This window comes from Streptopelia decaocto (assembly GCF_964273445.1).
Source record: "Streptopelia decaocto genome assembly, chromosome: 7".
Taxonomy (NCBI): Eukaryota; Metazoa; Chordata; class Aves; order Columbiformes; family Columbidae; genus Streptopelia; species Streptopelia decaocto.
In genome coordinates this window covers 47,851,300-47,865,583 of record NC_138661.1, presented here as the reverse complement: position 1 = coordinate 47,865,583, position 14,284 = coordinate 47,851,300, and the positions used below count along the sequence as shown (strand labels likewise).

The following is a 14,284-nucleotide window of genomic DNA, read 5'->3' as shown; positions in this document are numbered from 1 at the left end:
CCACCTACCAAAAGCACAGGACCAGGCAATTCCAAAAGGCTCAAAATCTAGCAGGTGAGGCATAAATCCAGCTTGGTTGAGCAAGGATCTTCTTCTTGAAATACGGTGAAAAAAGAAATTATATGGTCAGTGGAAGCAAGGTCAGGCATCATGGGAGGACTACTACAGAGATGCTGCTCACCACTGTAGGGAAGGAATTCGTGTGGCCAGAGCTCAATTAGAATTGAAGCTGGCCAGTACTGTGAAGGACAATAAAAAAGGCTTTTTTTGATATGTTAATGGCAAAAGGCAAACTAGAAATAACATTGGCTCATTACTCGATGAGCATGGTCACCTTATTAACAGGGATATAAACAAAGCAAGGATATTTAATGCTTTTTTCACCTCGGTCTTCAACACTGAAGATGGACTGGAGGGCGCCCATAGCCCTCGGCTAGCGAACCATAGCTGCATGAACAATAAACTCCTGGTCAATCTAGAACTTGTACAGGATTTGCTACTCCAGCTAGATCCCTACAAGTCAATGGGGCCTGATGGGATTAATCCAAGGGTACCTAAAGAGCTGGCTGATGTCATAGCAAGATCTCTCTCTGCGATTTTTCAATGCTCCTGGGAATCTGGAGAGGTCCCTGGTGACTGGAAGCTGACAAGCATCCCAGTCTACAAGAAGGGCAACAGGGATCTGTGGCAGGATGCATACGCCCCTCTCTCCCCCTCCCTCCTTCAGTATGGAAGGAGTAGGCACATCTCCCTCTCTGCTGTTTGAGGCTAACAGCTTCTTTTGTTTGGCCTCAGAGCACCCTGGCCAGGACCATTAGGAGAAGGGAGTGCCGAGGCGCCAGTGAGCCGCTGGGTGCCTGCGGCCAGTGTGGGGGATGTTTGGAGGCTTCAGGGGCACTCCACAGCCAGTGTGGGGGTGCAGAGAAGCTTCTGGAATGCCTGCAGTCAGATCTGATCAGACAATATAAAAACGGGACTCTCGTCGAGACTCCGCCCATTGTTGCGGGTCTCTCAGAGCATGAGCAAGATGCTGCTGCCGACAGCCCTCTCCCCGGGATGGAGACTCCGCTTGCCTTGCCACCACGGGTGTGAGTAAAAGGACCCTCGCAGGATTGCGAGTGTATTTACTTTCCATGCACATATGCACATGTAATTGGCTGACGGGCTGGGCTCAAAAGATTCTATTAAATGGGGTTATGCCATGCTGGTGACTAGTCACTAATGGGGTTCCATAGGGATCCATCTTAGGGCCAGTACTCTTTAATATCTTCGTAAATGACTTAGACACAGGACTTGGGGGAATACTAAGTAAGTTTGCCAGTGACACAAAAGAGGAACTTCAGAGAGATCTGGACAAATTGGGGACCTAGGCAATCACCAGCCGCATGAAGTTCAACAAGGGCAAGTGCCAGATTTTGCACCTGGGACATGGCAACCCTGGCTGTACATACAGGCTGGGGGATGAGATGCTGGAGAACAGCTCTGTGGAGAACGATCTGGGGGTTCTGGTTGACGGCAAGTTGAACATGAGCCAACAGTGTGCCCTGGCAGCCAAGAGGGCTAACTGTGTCCTGGGGTGCACCAAGCACAGCGCTGCCAGCCAGGCGAGGGAGGTGATTGTCCCACTCTACTCTGCACTGGTGTGGCCTCACCTGGAGCACTGTGTGCAGCTCTGGATGCCACACTATAAAAAGGATATAAAGCTACTGAAGAGTGTACAGAAGAAGGCTACAAAGTTGGTAAAGGGTTCAGAGGGGAAGCTGTATGAGCGGCTAAAGTCACTTGGTTTGTTCAGCCTGGATAACAGGAAACTGAGGGGAGACCTCATTGTAGCCTATAGCTTCCTCACAAGGGGAGGAAGAAGGGTAGGCGCGGATCTCTCTCACAACCAATGACAGAATTCGAGGGAATGGCAGGAAGATGTGCCGGGGAAGGTTTAGGTTGGACATTAGGAAAAGGTTCTTCCCCCAGAGGGTAGTGGAGCACTGGAACAGGCTCCCCAGGGAGGCAGTCATGGCCCCAAGCCTGGCAGTAATCAAGAAGATACTGGACAACGCCCTCAGACATATGATGTAAACTTGGGGCTGTCCTATGCAGGGACAGGAGTTGTACTTGATGATCCTTGTGAGTCCCTTCCAACTCAGGACATTCGATGATTCTAGGGCTCTCTGAAAAAAATACTTCCTGGGGGTGGTGTATGTTTACACAGGTCATGCCTGTGGGAGATGGTGATGTCTAGCATGCTTGCTTGTCTTTGTTGCCCCTGAGAACTTTTACTATCTAGTCCTGGCAGGCTCTGCATTTTAGGTGAAAAAAGGAGCATGGTTGCAATTTTCATAGCTAGAAATTAGAAGACGTGCTTAGAGTGTTCAGGTTTGGGTTAAAAATTATTTTTTTTAAAGAAAGACTCTCAAAGCAGAGAACAAATACATGCAAATGCTACAGCAGATCTTGTACAGGAAAGGGCAAGGAAACCACTGTGATAAAAAGGTATTCACAGTGATGGCAGTGTTTTCTGGAATAAGAAGATTCTTGGACCTTGAAGAACAAGAATGGTCTGAACAGCTACAGCTACACACCCAAACAGCAGTGCTCTGCTTGGTCATGCCTGTCATCATAGACTCAGCTATGAGTGCCTGAGGCTTTAGGTGGGTGTCTTCAGAGGTACCTCCAACCTTTATGTTATCACAGGCAATTTAGCCAACAAGGCTAAGATATTATTATATAAGCCTAGTAACTAAAAGAGCAAATAGGTGCCTAAATGTTACTTACAAACTGGCCTTCAGTATCAAATACAAGTCCTGGAGGTGTAACAAGGACTATTCCCTAAGAGTGTCCCCCTGCATTGCAGTAGCTTTCATTCAGGTTGCTAGCAAGGGAAGATTTTGGATAAACTATCTCTGCTGTCACCCGTGTTTCAAAAGGAAGGAAACTCTCCACCCTCCTTCATGCCCCTTGCAATGCCCCAGGGCGCATACGCCCAATGCCATGTGAGTAAAAGGACCCTCACAGGATTGCGAGTGTATTTACTTTCCATGCACATATGCACGTGTAACTTTTCGTGCTCAATATGAGCACGCGTAAAATTAATCCTCACATAATCGTGGGTGTATTTTCCTCCCGTGCTTCCACATAAGCACGTGTAACTTTCCGTGCACATTTGCACGTGTAACTTTCCGTGCTCAATACGAGCACGTGTATAAATTATTTCCTCGCACAGTCGCGAGTGTATTTTCCTCCCATGCTTCCACATAAGCACATGTAATATTCCGTGCACATTTGCACGTGTAAGTAAATTAACACTCGCAGGATTGCGAGTGTATTATAAATTTACCCTCGCAGAATTGCGAGTGTACACTTTCCGTACTCACTACGAGTACGTGCTTCTCTTTAAAAATAATCCTGCACTGTGTTCACGCAAGTGCGTACTCCTCCCGGACCCAGAGACGGTTCCGGCATTGTTTTGGTGAAGCCATGTGCATGCACTCTGTGGACCACCTGTTGTATTAGTTTCTGCCCCTTAATAATTTTCCTCAACTGATATCCGAACCTGTATTTAAGTCACTTTTGGAGTGCTAAAACCCTGTTTCTCACTGGTTTAATAAAAGTTGTTTTGGACCCTGTTGTCCCTTAAACTAACCTCGGGGTGCCTCCGTGACAGGATCACCCTGGCAACTACAGCCAATCAAGGGAGGTGATTATCCTGCGCTATTCTGCACTGGTGCAGACTCCCCTGGAGTGCTGATTGCAGTTTAGGGGACCACAGTATAAAAAGACATAAAGGTACTAGAGAGTGTCCAGAAGAAGGCTGCAAAGTTAGTGAAGGGTTTGGACAGGAAGCCATATGAGAAGTGGCTAAAGCCACTTGGTTTCTTGAGCCTGGAGGAGACTGAGGGGAGACCTCATCACAGTCTACAGCTTCCTCACAAGGGGAGGAGGAAGGGTAGGTGCTGATCTCTTCTCTCTGGCGATCAATGACAGAACCCAAGGGAATGGGAGGAAAATGTGCCAGGGGAGGTTTAGGTTGGACATTAGGGAAAGTTTCTTCACCCAGAGGATTGTGGAGCATGGGAACAGGCTCCCCAGGGAGGTAGTCATAGCCCCTAGCCTGGTAGTATTCAAGAAGGGTGGTAGTCAATGGTGCAGAGTCTAGCTGGAGGCCAGTATCTAGTGGAGTGCCTCAGGGGTCAGTACTGGGGCCAATATTATTCAATATATTCATTAACGATTTGGACGAGGGAATAGAGTGTACTGTCAGCAAGTTTGCTGATGACACCAAACTGGGAGTAGTGGCTGACATGCCAGAAGGCTGTGCTGCCATCCAGTGGGACCTGGACAGGCTAGAGAGTTGGGCGGGGAATAACCTGATGAAATTTAACAAGGGAAAGTGTAGAGTCCTGCATGTGGGCAGGAACAACCCCAGGTTCCAGTACAGGTTGGGAAAGTACATATTAGAGAGCAGTGTAGGGGAAAGGGACCTGGGGGTCCTGGTGGACGACAGGATGACCATGAGCCAGCACTGTGCCCTTGTGGCCAGGAAGGCCAATGGCATCCTCGGGTGTATTACAAGGGGGGTGGTTAGTAGATCGAGAGAGGTCCTCCTTCCCCTCTACTCTGCCCTGGTGAGACCCCATCTCTAGAATACTGTGTCCAGTTCTAGGCCCCTCAGTTCCAGAAGGACAGGGAACTGCTGGAGAGGGTCCAGCGTAGGGCAACGAAGATGATTAAGGGAGTGGAGCATCTCCCTTATGAAGAAAGGCTGAGGGAGCTGGGTCTCTTTAGTTTGGAGAAGAGGAGACTGAGGGGTGACCTTATTAATGTTTATAAATATATAAAGGGTGAGTGCCATGAGGATGGAGCCAGGCTCTTCTCGGTGGCAAACAATGATAGGACAAGGGGTAATGGGATCAAGCTGCAACACAAGAGGTTCCACTTAAATTTGAGAAAAAACTTCTTCTCAGTGAGGGTGACAGAGCACTGGAACAGGCTGCCCAGGGGGGTTGTGGAGTCTCCTTATCTGGAGACATTCAAAACCCACCTGGACATGTTCCTGTGCGACCTCACCTAGGCGTTCCTGCTCCAGCAGGGGGATTGGACTAGATGATCTTTTGAAGTCCCTTCCAATCCCAAACATACTGTGATACTGTGATACTGTGAAGAGACTATACAACACCATCAGACAGTTGTTCTGTGCAGGGACAGGAGTTAGACTTGATGATCCTTGTGGGTCCCTTCCAACTCAGGGCATTCTGTATTTCTGTGATTCTATGAACCAAGAATGAGGTACACCTTTCCCCCACCAATTAATCTGAATTTCACTCTTGATTCTTAATTAGCATGTGCTAAAGGCAGCCAAACTGCTAAGGTTAGCATGAGAGACAGCTTTCTAATTAACCTCTGTCTCCAACCTGCAAAATTTTAATATGATCATTTTATATAGCTTTTAAAAAACACCTTTCATTTTTTCTGTTTTTATCTGAATTCTTGGCTGAAGTAGGAATGTGGATTTAGCACTTGAGCAGGTGAATTTTCATGACAACCTTATCAAGCTGCACTATAATGAGATGACTGTATAAAGAAATGGAAAGAACACCCCTGATTCTTGCTTATAATAAAACACCATAAAGCCAGCTGTGCACTAAAACTCACTCTTAGGCAGTCACAGAGTAATTATAAGGTCCTCTCCTAGAGCTGACCTTAGCACAGATGAGTTCATGCCCATGAGAAAAAACTCGTCTTACAACAAGAACCTTAAAGCAAACGCATCTATGTCAACAGCCATCCTGGGGAAATGAAAAAGCTCTGCTGTCTTTTAGGAATACATTACTCAGGCTCAGAACTGGGGTAAAATCTCCTGTATCAGGAAAGGTTTACTTCAGTATAAAGGTTACATCATCTGGTCACATTTTTTAGTTAGTCTCCCTTAGAACTTTTTTTTTTTTTTCCTGGAATCTAGTGTGCGCATGTCCATAGTGAAAATGATTGAATGAAATACTTTTCAATACATGACATCATCTCAAAGCAAAACCACAAACAAGAACTCTCAACATTTGCTTGATGTTAGCATCTACTTTTCACAATATGTCAGTAGTGGCTTGTACCAAATCTTGTGATGTTCCTACCCTGACTTTGTGCACTAGTTTTGGATGAGATTTTATCTAGACTTACAGTTTGCAATATGAACCCTTCCTTAGCAGGGTATATTAAAGGAAGAGCCTATTTTAAATGCAGACTCTGCATTCTATTGCTTAAACTTCTATGCTTCTGTTAGCTGTGTGCTGAAGTATAGAGGTGAAAGAAAAATCACATTTGCAGTAAATAATACAGGAAAACATGAGGTGATAGTAGGAAAATATTTTCAAATCAGGAAAGAAACTCACTACACATTTTGTTCAATAAAAGACTAGAAAAATTGATGGCAAATTACAGTGCTGAAAGCTTGATCCCTTTACCATCAACTGGACAAGTTCTACTGATGGATAAAAAGAGCCTTAAAGCTTTATTGCTCCTATCTCCCAGCTGGAAGCATGGGCAGCCTACACCAATGGCACTCTCTAATTATCTAACAGAAATACACATCCTGTTCCCCTGTTCCCTCAGAGATGTATGAATTTCTTTTTCCCTTGGAGACTCACTTGGAATACACACAGGGGCTCTCCCACTCCATTTTCCTGTCTTCAAACAAGTCCTCCTGCTGCTACCCAGGCGGCGGTAGAAAGGAGAAATGCACTCATACTGAAGCTGAGTGTGCAGATGCTGGTACCCTGGGGGCAGGTCTCCAAATGGCAGTGCTGGCTTCTTGGTTGGATAGATTTCAAGCTTTTGCTTGATGACTGCAGATGAGTAAAGTTGATGCAAAGGTGTTTCCCTGTTTCAAGGTACAAAGAACACAAGGTAATAATAATAATAATAATAATAATAATAATAATAATAATAATAATAATGCAAGCATTTTAGCATTATCATCAGCTGTGTTAAGTATCATTTAAAAGCATATGAAGTTTGCATGTGAAAGAATAAGGCAAAAATGTAATTCCAACATACTTTAGCCATACTCCCATTTACATGCATCCCAGCTATTTAATTTATATTTATATGCATACATGCATACATAAATACAGGTACGTTTATAAATTTTCTGTTTGTGTCTCTTTTTTTTTCATTTCACAGTTTCCAGATTGCAACTAGTTGCCTCTAAGTGTGGAACAGTTTTTGCCATTCACAAAAATACTGAGATACCATGTTTTTAAATAAAGAAATTACACAGGAAGTTGGCACTGCTGTAATTAATTCTCACTAGAGAGGAGTTAGGCACATCTTTTCTCTAGTGAAGATTTTAACAGGCAGTATTAGGAATCAATTCAGGTTAAATCATGTTGATAAAGTTGCTTGATTTAGCAATTAACAGAGATAATTGCCTCACCACAGAGATTTCATAATTGCAATAATCACTAAGCTTCCATTTAGATTTTGTACTGATTAGCTGAAACATGGCATATAATTAAAAATAAAATATTTGCATCAGCCTAGATATGGGCCATAAGCTTGACTACAGTCATCTTCATCATTTAGAATGTGTCCCTTGTTCTAATGCTTAAAAGCGTGTATCTACAGAAAAAAAAAACTATTTACATCTGAAAAATTCAGCAGGAAATTCATTACCCTTGAGATTTCTGGTACTTTCTGCATCCAGAAAAGCCACAGGAATTTTTTTTTTCATGTGGTAATTTCATTTTTGATTACAGAGAGAGACAGACTGCCTCCATCATATAGAATCTGTGAGGCGATACATAACAGCACTCAAGAAAAGTGCAATTATTAAGAACAAGACCAATGGCAAGTTTCTTGCATTTTGGAAGAGGGATGAGAGCTGCTCTGCTCATGCTTAGTCTGCCAGGGTTCCATTCCCTACTCACATGTGAACTTGCAATATTGCATAATGCACACTTTATCTCACTATTAATCTATAAAATAGAGATCCTACTTCAAGAGAGAAAAGCAATCCACAAACATGAGATGCCATCATGATGCTATGGAGGTGGGGGCATGTATGTGTTCTTATAAGCTGGTGTTAATATCTGAAACATTTACCATAAAACGACCTGTGTTCAAAAGTTGAGAAATTTAAGCAAGAAAAATCCCCTGATGGCTACTAAAGCCTCCTAATGGCTTCTCAGTGTCATCTCTACAATCATACATAACAGAGCTGGACAGTGGGAGAGTATTTGGGAAGTAAGTGCTTGCCTTGTTCCTAAAGTCTTCTCTAGGCATCTGCTACTGGCCATTGCCAGAGTCAGGATATGGCTTGAGCTGGAACTTTATTCTGACCTGGTATGGCTGTTCTTAAGACCAAAGATGAGGACAGTTCTTGCACTATATCTAAAAAGAAATGAATCATGTACTGCAAAAAAACCTCAACCCCAAAATGAGAAATTACTACTTGGACAAAAATGAACCTGAACAATTCAGCATAACTAATTCAGATTGGGTTTATTTCAAGAAATCAGCAGAAGGGTAAGCTCAGATAGGGTATGATCTTTCATTTCTTCCTCTGCTCCTACTCTACTTCCTCCTCTTCCCCATGCCCATCCCAAACCCAAATTTATATCAATGGTGCTATATTGCTTTTGATGGTGAAACTTACTGGGAGCAGATTGCATTGCTATACACCCTTCTCTCATATGCTCTCCCCACTTATTTCTTCCCTAAAATGGCACATGTTCATATTTTAAGATACATCATTAGCCCCAAGGAACTGTTCTCAGACTGTTCTTGTAGCTTGTCACAAGCTTGCAAGCCTAATTCCAGGATTGTCCAGTACTTTGAACATCTCTAATGTCCATTGCTTCCTGGTTGCTTCCAGCAGCTTGCAAACCTGTGCTTAATCAGGCCTCCCTTCACAGCAGCTCTCATTGCTTCGTCATCTAGTGGAGCTGTAGGAATGGCTGCTCAGGCAGGCTAAACACACAGGGTGGAAAAGAGAGGAGGGGAAAAGCAATCACATTTTTTTCTTTAAGCTGTAGTTGAGATATTGCATTCTTACCTTGACTGAACCTGCATTGGAAGCACTTTCTGCCTCACCAGGTCAGACATCTTAGGCTCTCTGCAGGCTAGAAAAAATACAATGTTGTGCAGTACTTTTCCACATTCACAGCTCAAGGGTTATGTTTTATACACATTTCCACTCCTTCTCTCACTAGATATAGTGGACTGAAAAGAGGCAGTAATTATACGCATTAAGATAAAGACAGGCCCTGAAACCTAAAGCACCGGTAAAATACTTCCTCACAGATTGCCTGTTTACAAGAGTGGAAGCAACTGAGCATCTTCTGCACTGGCACTTCCAGCCATTGAAGAAAATGTGTCCATTAGTGTGTCTGAATTTCAGATTTACACCACTACAGCTGATGGTTTGAAAACTGAACAAGCTTTTGCAACAATGGAATTGCATAAAAAAATACTTAATTTCCATCTGTGTAGCCACACACAGCTAATCCCAGTGACTCAACAAACAGAGCAAGGCTGCAGGATGTTACAGACTTCTAAGAGTCTGCTTGCTTGTGCACCCATTGGAAAGAGGTGGAGACTCTGATTCAGAGGAACACTTCAGAGTTACCTGAACATGCACAAAATAACAGAAGGGAGATTCAGAGTTTCTAGTTTTGCATATTCAGTTTATTTAAGAGCAGGATAAAATACTCGGGTCTATCAGTTCTAATGACTGCCAGTATTTCCTTCTTGCTGCACACAGTGGTAGAAAAGGAATCTTGCATGATGAATTTTATGCCTGAGCACTTGTATTCTGTGGGATTTAACAATATGTAGCTCTTAGTGATTACTGTACATGTTAACCTTTATGTCACTATCAAAGTTAACATGATGTTAACATGACGAAGTTAAAGATGCTGTCCCCATATTATTATCATCAATGAAGATGCTTTCCACAGATGATTAGACACCTCAGGGAGAGAATATTTCCATCTGAAATAACAGAATAAAGCAAATTCTGCAGGGCACAGACATATTTCCTTATATTATCATTACTTCTGTTAAAAAACAAATCCAAAAAACAATTGCTTAGGGAAAATGAATTTGGCAGGTCCCCAGCACAAATTTATTCATCCATTCAAAGTTTCAGACATGCTTAGAGTAGCTTCAGGTCAACAGCAAAATTAGCTTTCTAGCAAAGTATTTAAAGATGTGTGTCAGTGTTTTAATGAATACAGATAGTTTAGGCATGTCCTCAAATAGTTTTCTGAACCAAACCTTCAAGGCTGTAATCTACAGGACTGGCCTTTCTACAATCATCACTGGTCCCATTGACTTAAAAGTATTCTGAAAAGTGAGCTGGGCCCTATGATGAGGCAGTTATTTCCTTCTATTTCAGTTCCCTCCTGATCTTCCTTGACGTTGGTCTTATACAGGTTTGATCCTAGAATGAGGGTAATAAGTGCCTTAGGGGACATTTCATTCCATTTTAAAGATGGAAACATCTTCTGGAATCACTGACGTCTTCTTTAGCTGATTTTATCAGCCAGTAGAGCTGCCAAACTACCACTCCCAGTATCAGGTGTCAGTCAGATGGCTTATTCTTAGAAAAAAATATTGTTTGGCAAGTGTAAATTATATAAAATGAACTCCAGTAAAACCATAGCAGCTTTTGCGAGTTGTTGTAAAAAATTGTATACTACCTTTTATGCAGATTGGCTGCTTCCCTGACCATTCTCCATCATCTTGGCAGGTCCTCTGTTCATTCCCACTAAGAACATATGAGTTGTTACAAAAGAAAGCAATGACTGTGCCAATTTTTGCATAGCGTCCATTCAAGAGCCCAGTGTCTTCCACTACTCTTCTGTAGCCATTGAGGGGCGCACCAGGATCTGAGCAGTTTTTTTCATCTAGAACTAATAACGGGGAAAAAATAGTAACCATATTGTCAAGTTCATGGCATTATTTTAACCCATCAGATTGTTCGACATTTTGTTCACATGTTACTACACAATCTACACTTTAGTAAAGATGCCTTTTCAAGACCCATCTGGGATCTCTGTCTTCAGAAAGATCTGTAATATACAGATATCTGTTTATAATACTTTAGTCTACACTGAAAGCGTAAGATTCTCAAATTGTTAAAAAGACCTTAAAACATAAATGACAATCCTGAAAAAGAACCTTGACTTTACATGATGTTAATGTCCTATTATCATTAGCAGGGCTACTTGAAGAGCATAGAAGGATGCACTTGAGCTATTGGCAGGAAACAGGCTCTTGGCATTCTTTTCCCTTTTCTGTGTTTTCAATACTTCGCTGGACTTGGATAATAAAACTAGTCAACTGAATTTTCTTTTATGTTTGGTTGCATTTTGGTTTCTTAGTACTGAGAGATCACAATAATCCAGGGAAATGGAGGAATGTGAAGAGAACATACATATATATATATATATACACACACTTATTGGTACTAAAAGCTCACTATGGAAAGCTTACTCATGCCAGGTTCTGCCTATAAAACCTCTTTTACTTCCTTCTTCCCAATATTTCTCCCTTCTTTTTATTTGTTTTTGTGGTTTTGGTTTGTTTGTTTGTTTGTTTGTTTGTTTGTTTGTTTCTCTCAATAACCTTGAATTTTTGGCCTAAATCTGGATGACAGTATTTCCTATGTGGTCCTAATGAATGCTTTTCCCTATATCTTTCACTCCTCTGCTTTTTCTATTTAGGAGCTGAAACGTTTTTTGTTTTTTTTTTCTTTGTATTTTATCTAAGTTTTCTTGTCAGGCTGACAGTAACATGCACTTCTATTTAATTCATCTATTTAATGTCTCATTTGATGATAACCAGTGAACAGCTAGTTTAGACAGCCATCGTTGGTGCTGCTCTGCTTATAGACGGTCAAGAAGACTGAGACATATCAATTCACACAGTATCACAGTATCAAAGTATGTTTGGGATTGGAAGGGACTTCAAAAGATCATCTAGTCCAATCCCCCTGCTGGAGCAGGAACGCCTAGGTGAGGTCGCACAGGAACATGTCCAGGTGGGTTTTGAATGTCTCCAGATAAGGAGACTCCACAACCTCCCTGGGCAGCCTGTTCCAGTGCTCTGTCACCCTCACTGAGAAGAAGTTTTTTCTCAAATTTAAGTGGAACCTCTTGTGTTGCAGCTTGATCCCATTACCCCTTGTCCTATCATTGTTTGCCACCGAGAAGAGCCTGGCTCCATCCTCATGGCACTCACCCTTTATATATTTATAAACATTAATAAGGTCACCCCTCAGTCTCCTCTTCTCCAAACTAAAGAGACCCAGCTCCCTCAGCCTTTCTTCATAAGGGAGGTGCTCCACTCCCTTAATCATCTTCATTGCCCTACGCTGGACCCTCTCCAGCAGTTCCCTGTCCTTCTGGAACTGAGGGGCCCAGAACTGGACACAATATTCCAGATGTGGTCTCACCAGGGCGGAGTAGAGGGGAAGGAGGACCTCTCTCGATCTACTAACCATCCCCCTTGTAATACACCCGAGGATGCCATTGGCCTTCCTGGCCACAAGGGCACAGTGCTGGCTCATGGTCATCCTGTCGTCCACCAGGACCCCCAGGTCCCTTTCCCCTACACTGCTCTCTAATATGTACTTTCCCAACCTATACTGGAACCTGGGGTTGTTCCTGCCCACATGCAGGACTCTACACTTTCCCTTGTTAAATTTCATCAGGTTATTCCCCGCCCAACTCTCCATCCTGTCCAGGTCCTGCTGGATGGCAGCACAGCCTTCTGGCGTGTCAGCCACTCCTCCCAGCTTAGTGTCATCAGCAAACTTGCTGATAGTACACTCTCTTCCCTCGTCTAAATCGTTAATGAATATATTGAATAATATTGGCCCCAGTACTGCCCCCTGAGGCACTCCACTAGATACTGGCCTCCAACTAGACTCTGCACCATTGACTACCACTCTCTGGCTTCTCTCCTTAAGCCAGTTTGCAACCCACCTCACTACTCTATTGTCTAGACCACACCTCCTCAACTTAGCTGTGAGGATGCTGTGGGAGACTGCGTCAAAGGCTTTACTGAAGTCAAGGTAGACCAGAAATGACCTCTTCATGTCATTGAGTCAGACTCGGATGCCTAGCAAGCAGGTCAGCTTCACAAGAGCACCAATACATAACAAAGCACTTAAACATTTATTTAAATCCCTGTGAAATCAGCACTATAATAGTGCATGGGTATGGCTCTGTCCTGTTCCCCTATCTTCATGTCACTAGACAGAGTCCAGCTCAGCAAAGCACGTAAGCACATAGCTAACCTTAGCAGTACCTATTCAATGAAGAGCATATGATCTTAACATTGAGTATATAATTCAAGCTAAGCATGCATTTCAGTGCTTTTTTAACAACATTGGATTTTACCATATGCTGAAGGTTATACATGTACTTAAACAATTTTCCACAGGAATCATATTCAGTAAACAAAGAAGATGTCTGAACTTCCTCGCAACCAGGAGAAAGGGAGAAGCAGATCCCTGACTCCTTTTAATTTGTCTCCATTTTTCTTCTCTGTACTTCACAGGCTTTCTCACTTATGAACCAAAACTGACAACTCAATAGCAGGTAAAGACTACAGGGAATCACCCACAATATAATGCTTTATTTGCAAGTTGCTTTCTGCACTGATATCTAGTCTAGAGGCATCATCTGATGAGTAGAGTGTGTGTTTCTAAACGTACCTAGACTTGACCAAACAAGACAAGTCAAACAAGTCATCCTATGCTTATCAGGAACTTGAACAGTAATTTTCTTCTTCCCTAAACTCAGGGTTATGACATTTTTAATGGATTAAAAACAAAGATAAAATATCTGGGAAGAAGAGACCCAAATTATACCACCTGGAACTTCAGCAATAGCCAAGTCTAGAGATGGATCTTTAGCCAGAGACTTAACACAGCAGGGACTTTAGCATAATCCTGATATTACATTTACTGCAACTGGACACATTCTGTCTAGATAGAAGAATGCCTATTGCTTGCTCTTTCAGATGAACTTATACATAGCTGTTTCAAAACACTCCCCTCCAAATTTACATAGTTTGCCACAACACACTTGTAAAAGCACTTTTCCAATTGATACAAATTATTCTGGAATATGGAAATAAAATTGTGCAATACAAAACAACTAAAGAAAAATTAAAAGTCTCTTTGGATGAGAAGATGGGGCTTGGAATTTCACAGCTGAATCAATGTGAATGGTAGGCATGCCAGCTTGCACAGCCAGAATGAATGGAAGTTTCCCTTCTATTG

The 14,284-nt window shown here is 42.7% G+C and overlaps 1 protein-coding gene across 1 annotated transcript in view; it reads right to left on the bottom strand.

The window, feature by feature from the left end:
• Window positions 1-14,284, bottom strand: part of PAMR1 (peptidase domain containing associated with muscle regeneration 1) — an 80,240-nt gene that overhangs the window by 4,172 nt on the left and 61,784 nt on the right. Inside the window, exons 7-9 of the mRNA XM_082058528.1 lie at window positions 10,692-10,904; window positions 9,044-9,110; window positions 6,636-6,868 (exon numbers count right to left, since the gene is read on the bottom strand). Of these exons, the coding sequence (XP_081914654.1) occupies window positions 6,636-6,868; window positions 9,044-9,110; window positions 10,692-10,904 (513 nt within the window). The remainder of the gene's footprint in view (window positions 1-6,635; window positions 6,869-9,043; window positions 9,111-10,691; window positions 10,905-14,284) is intronic.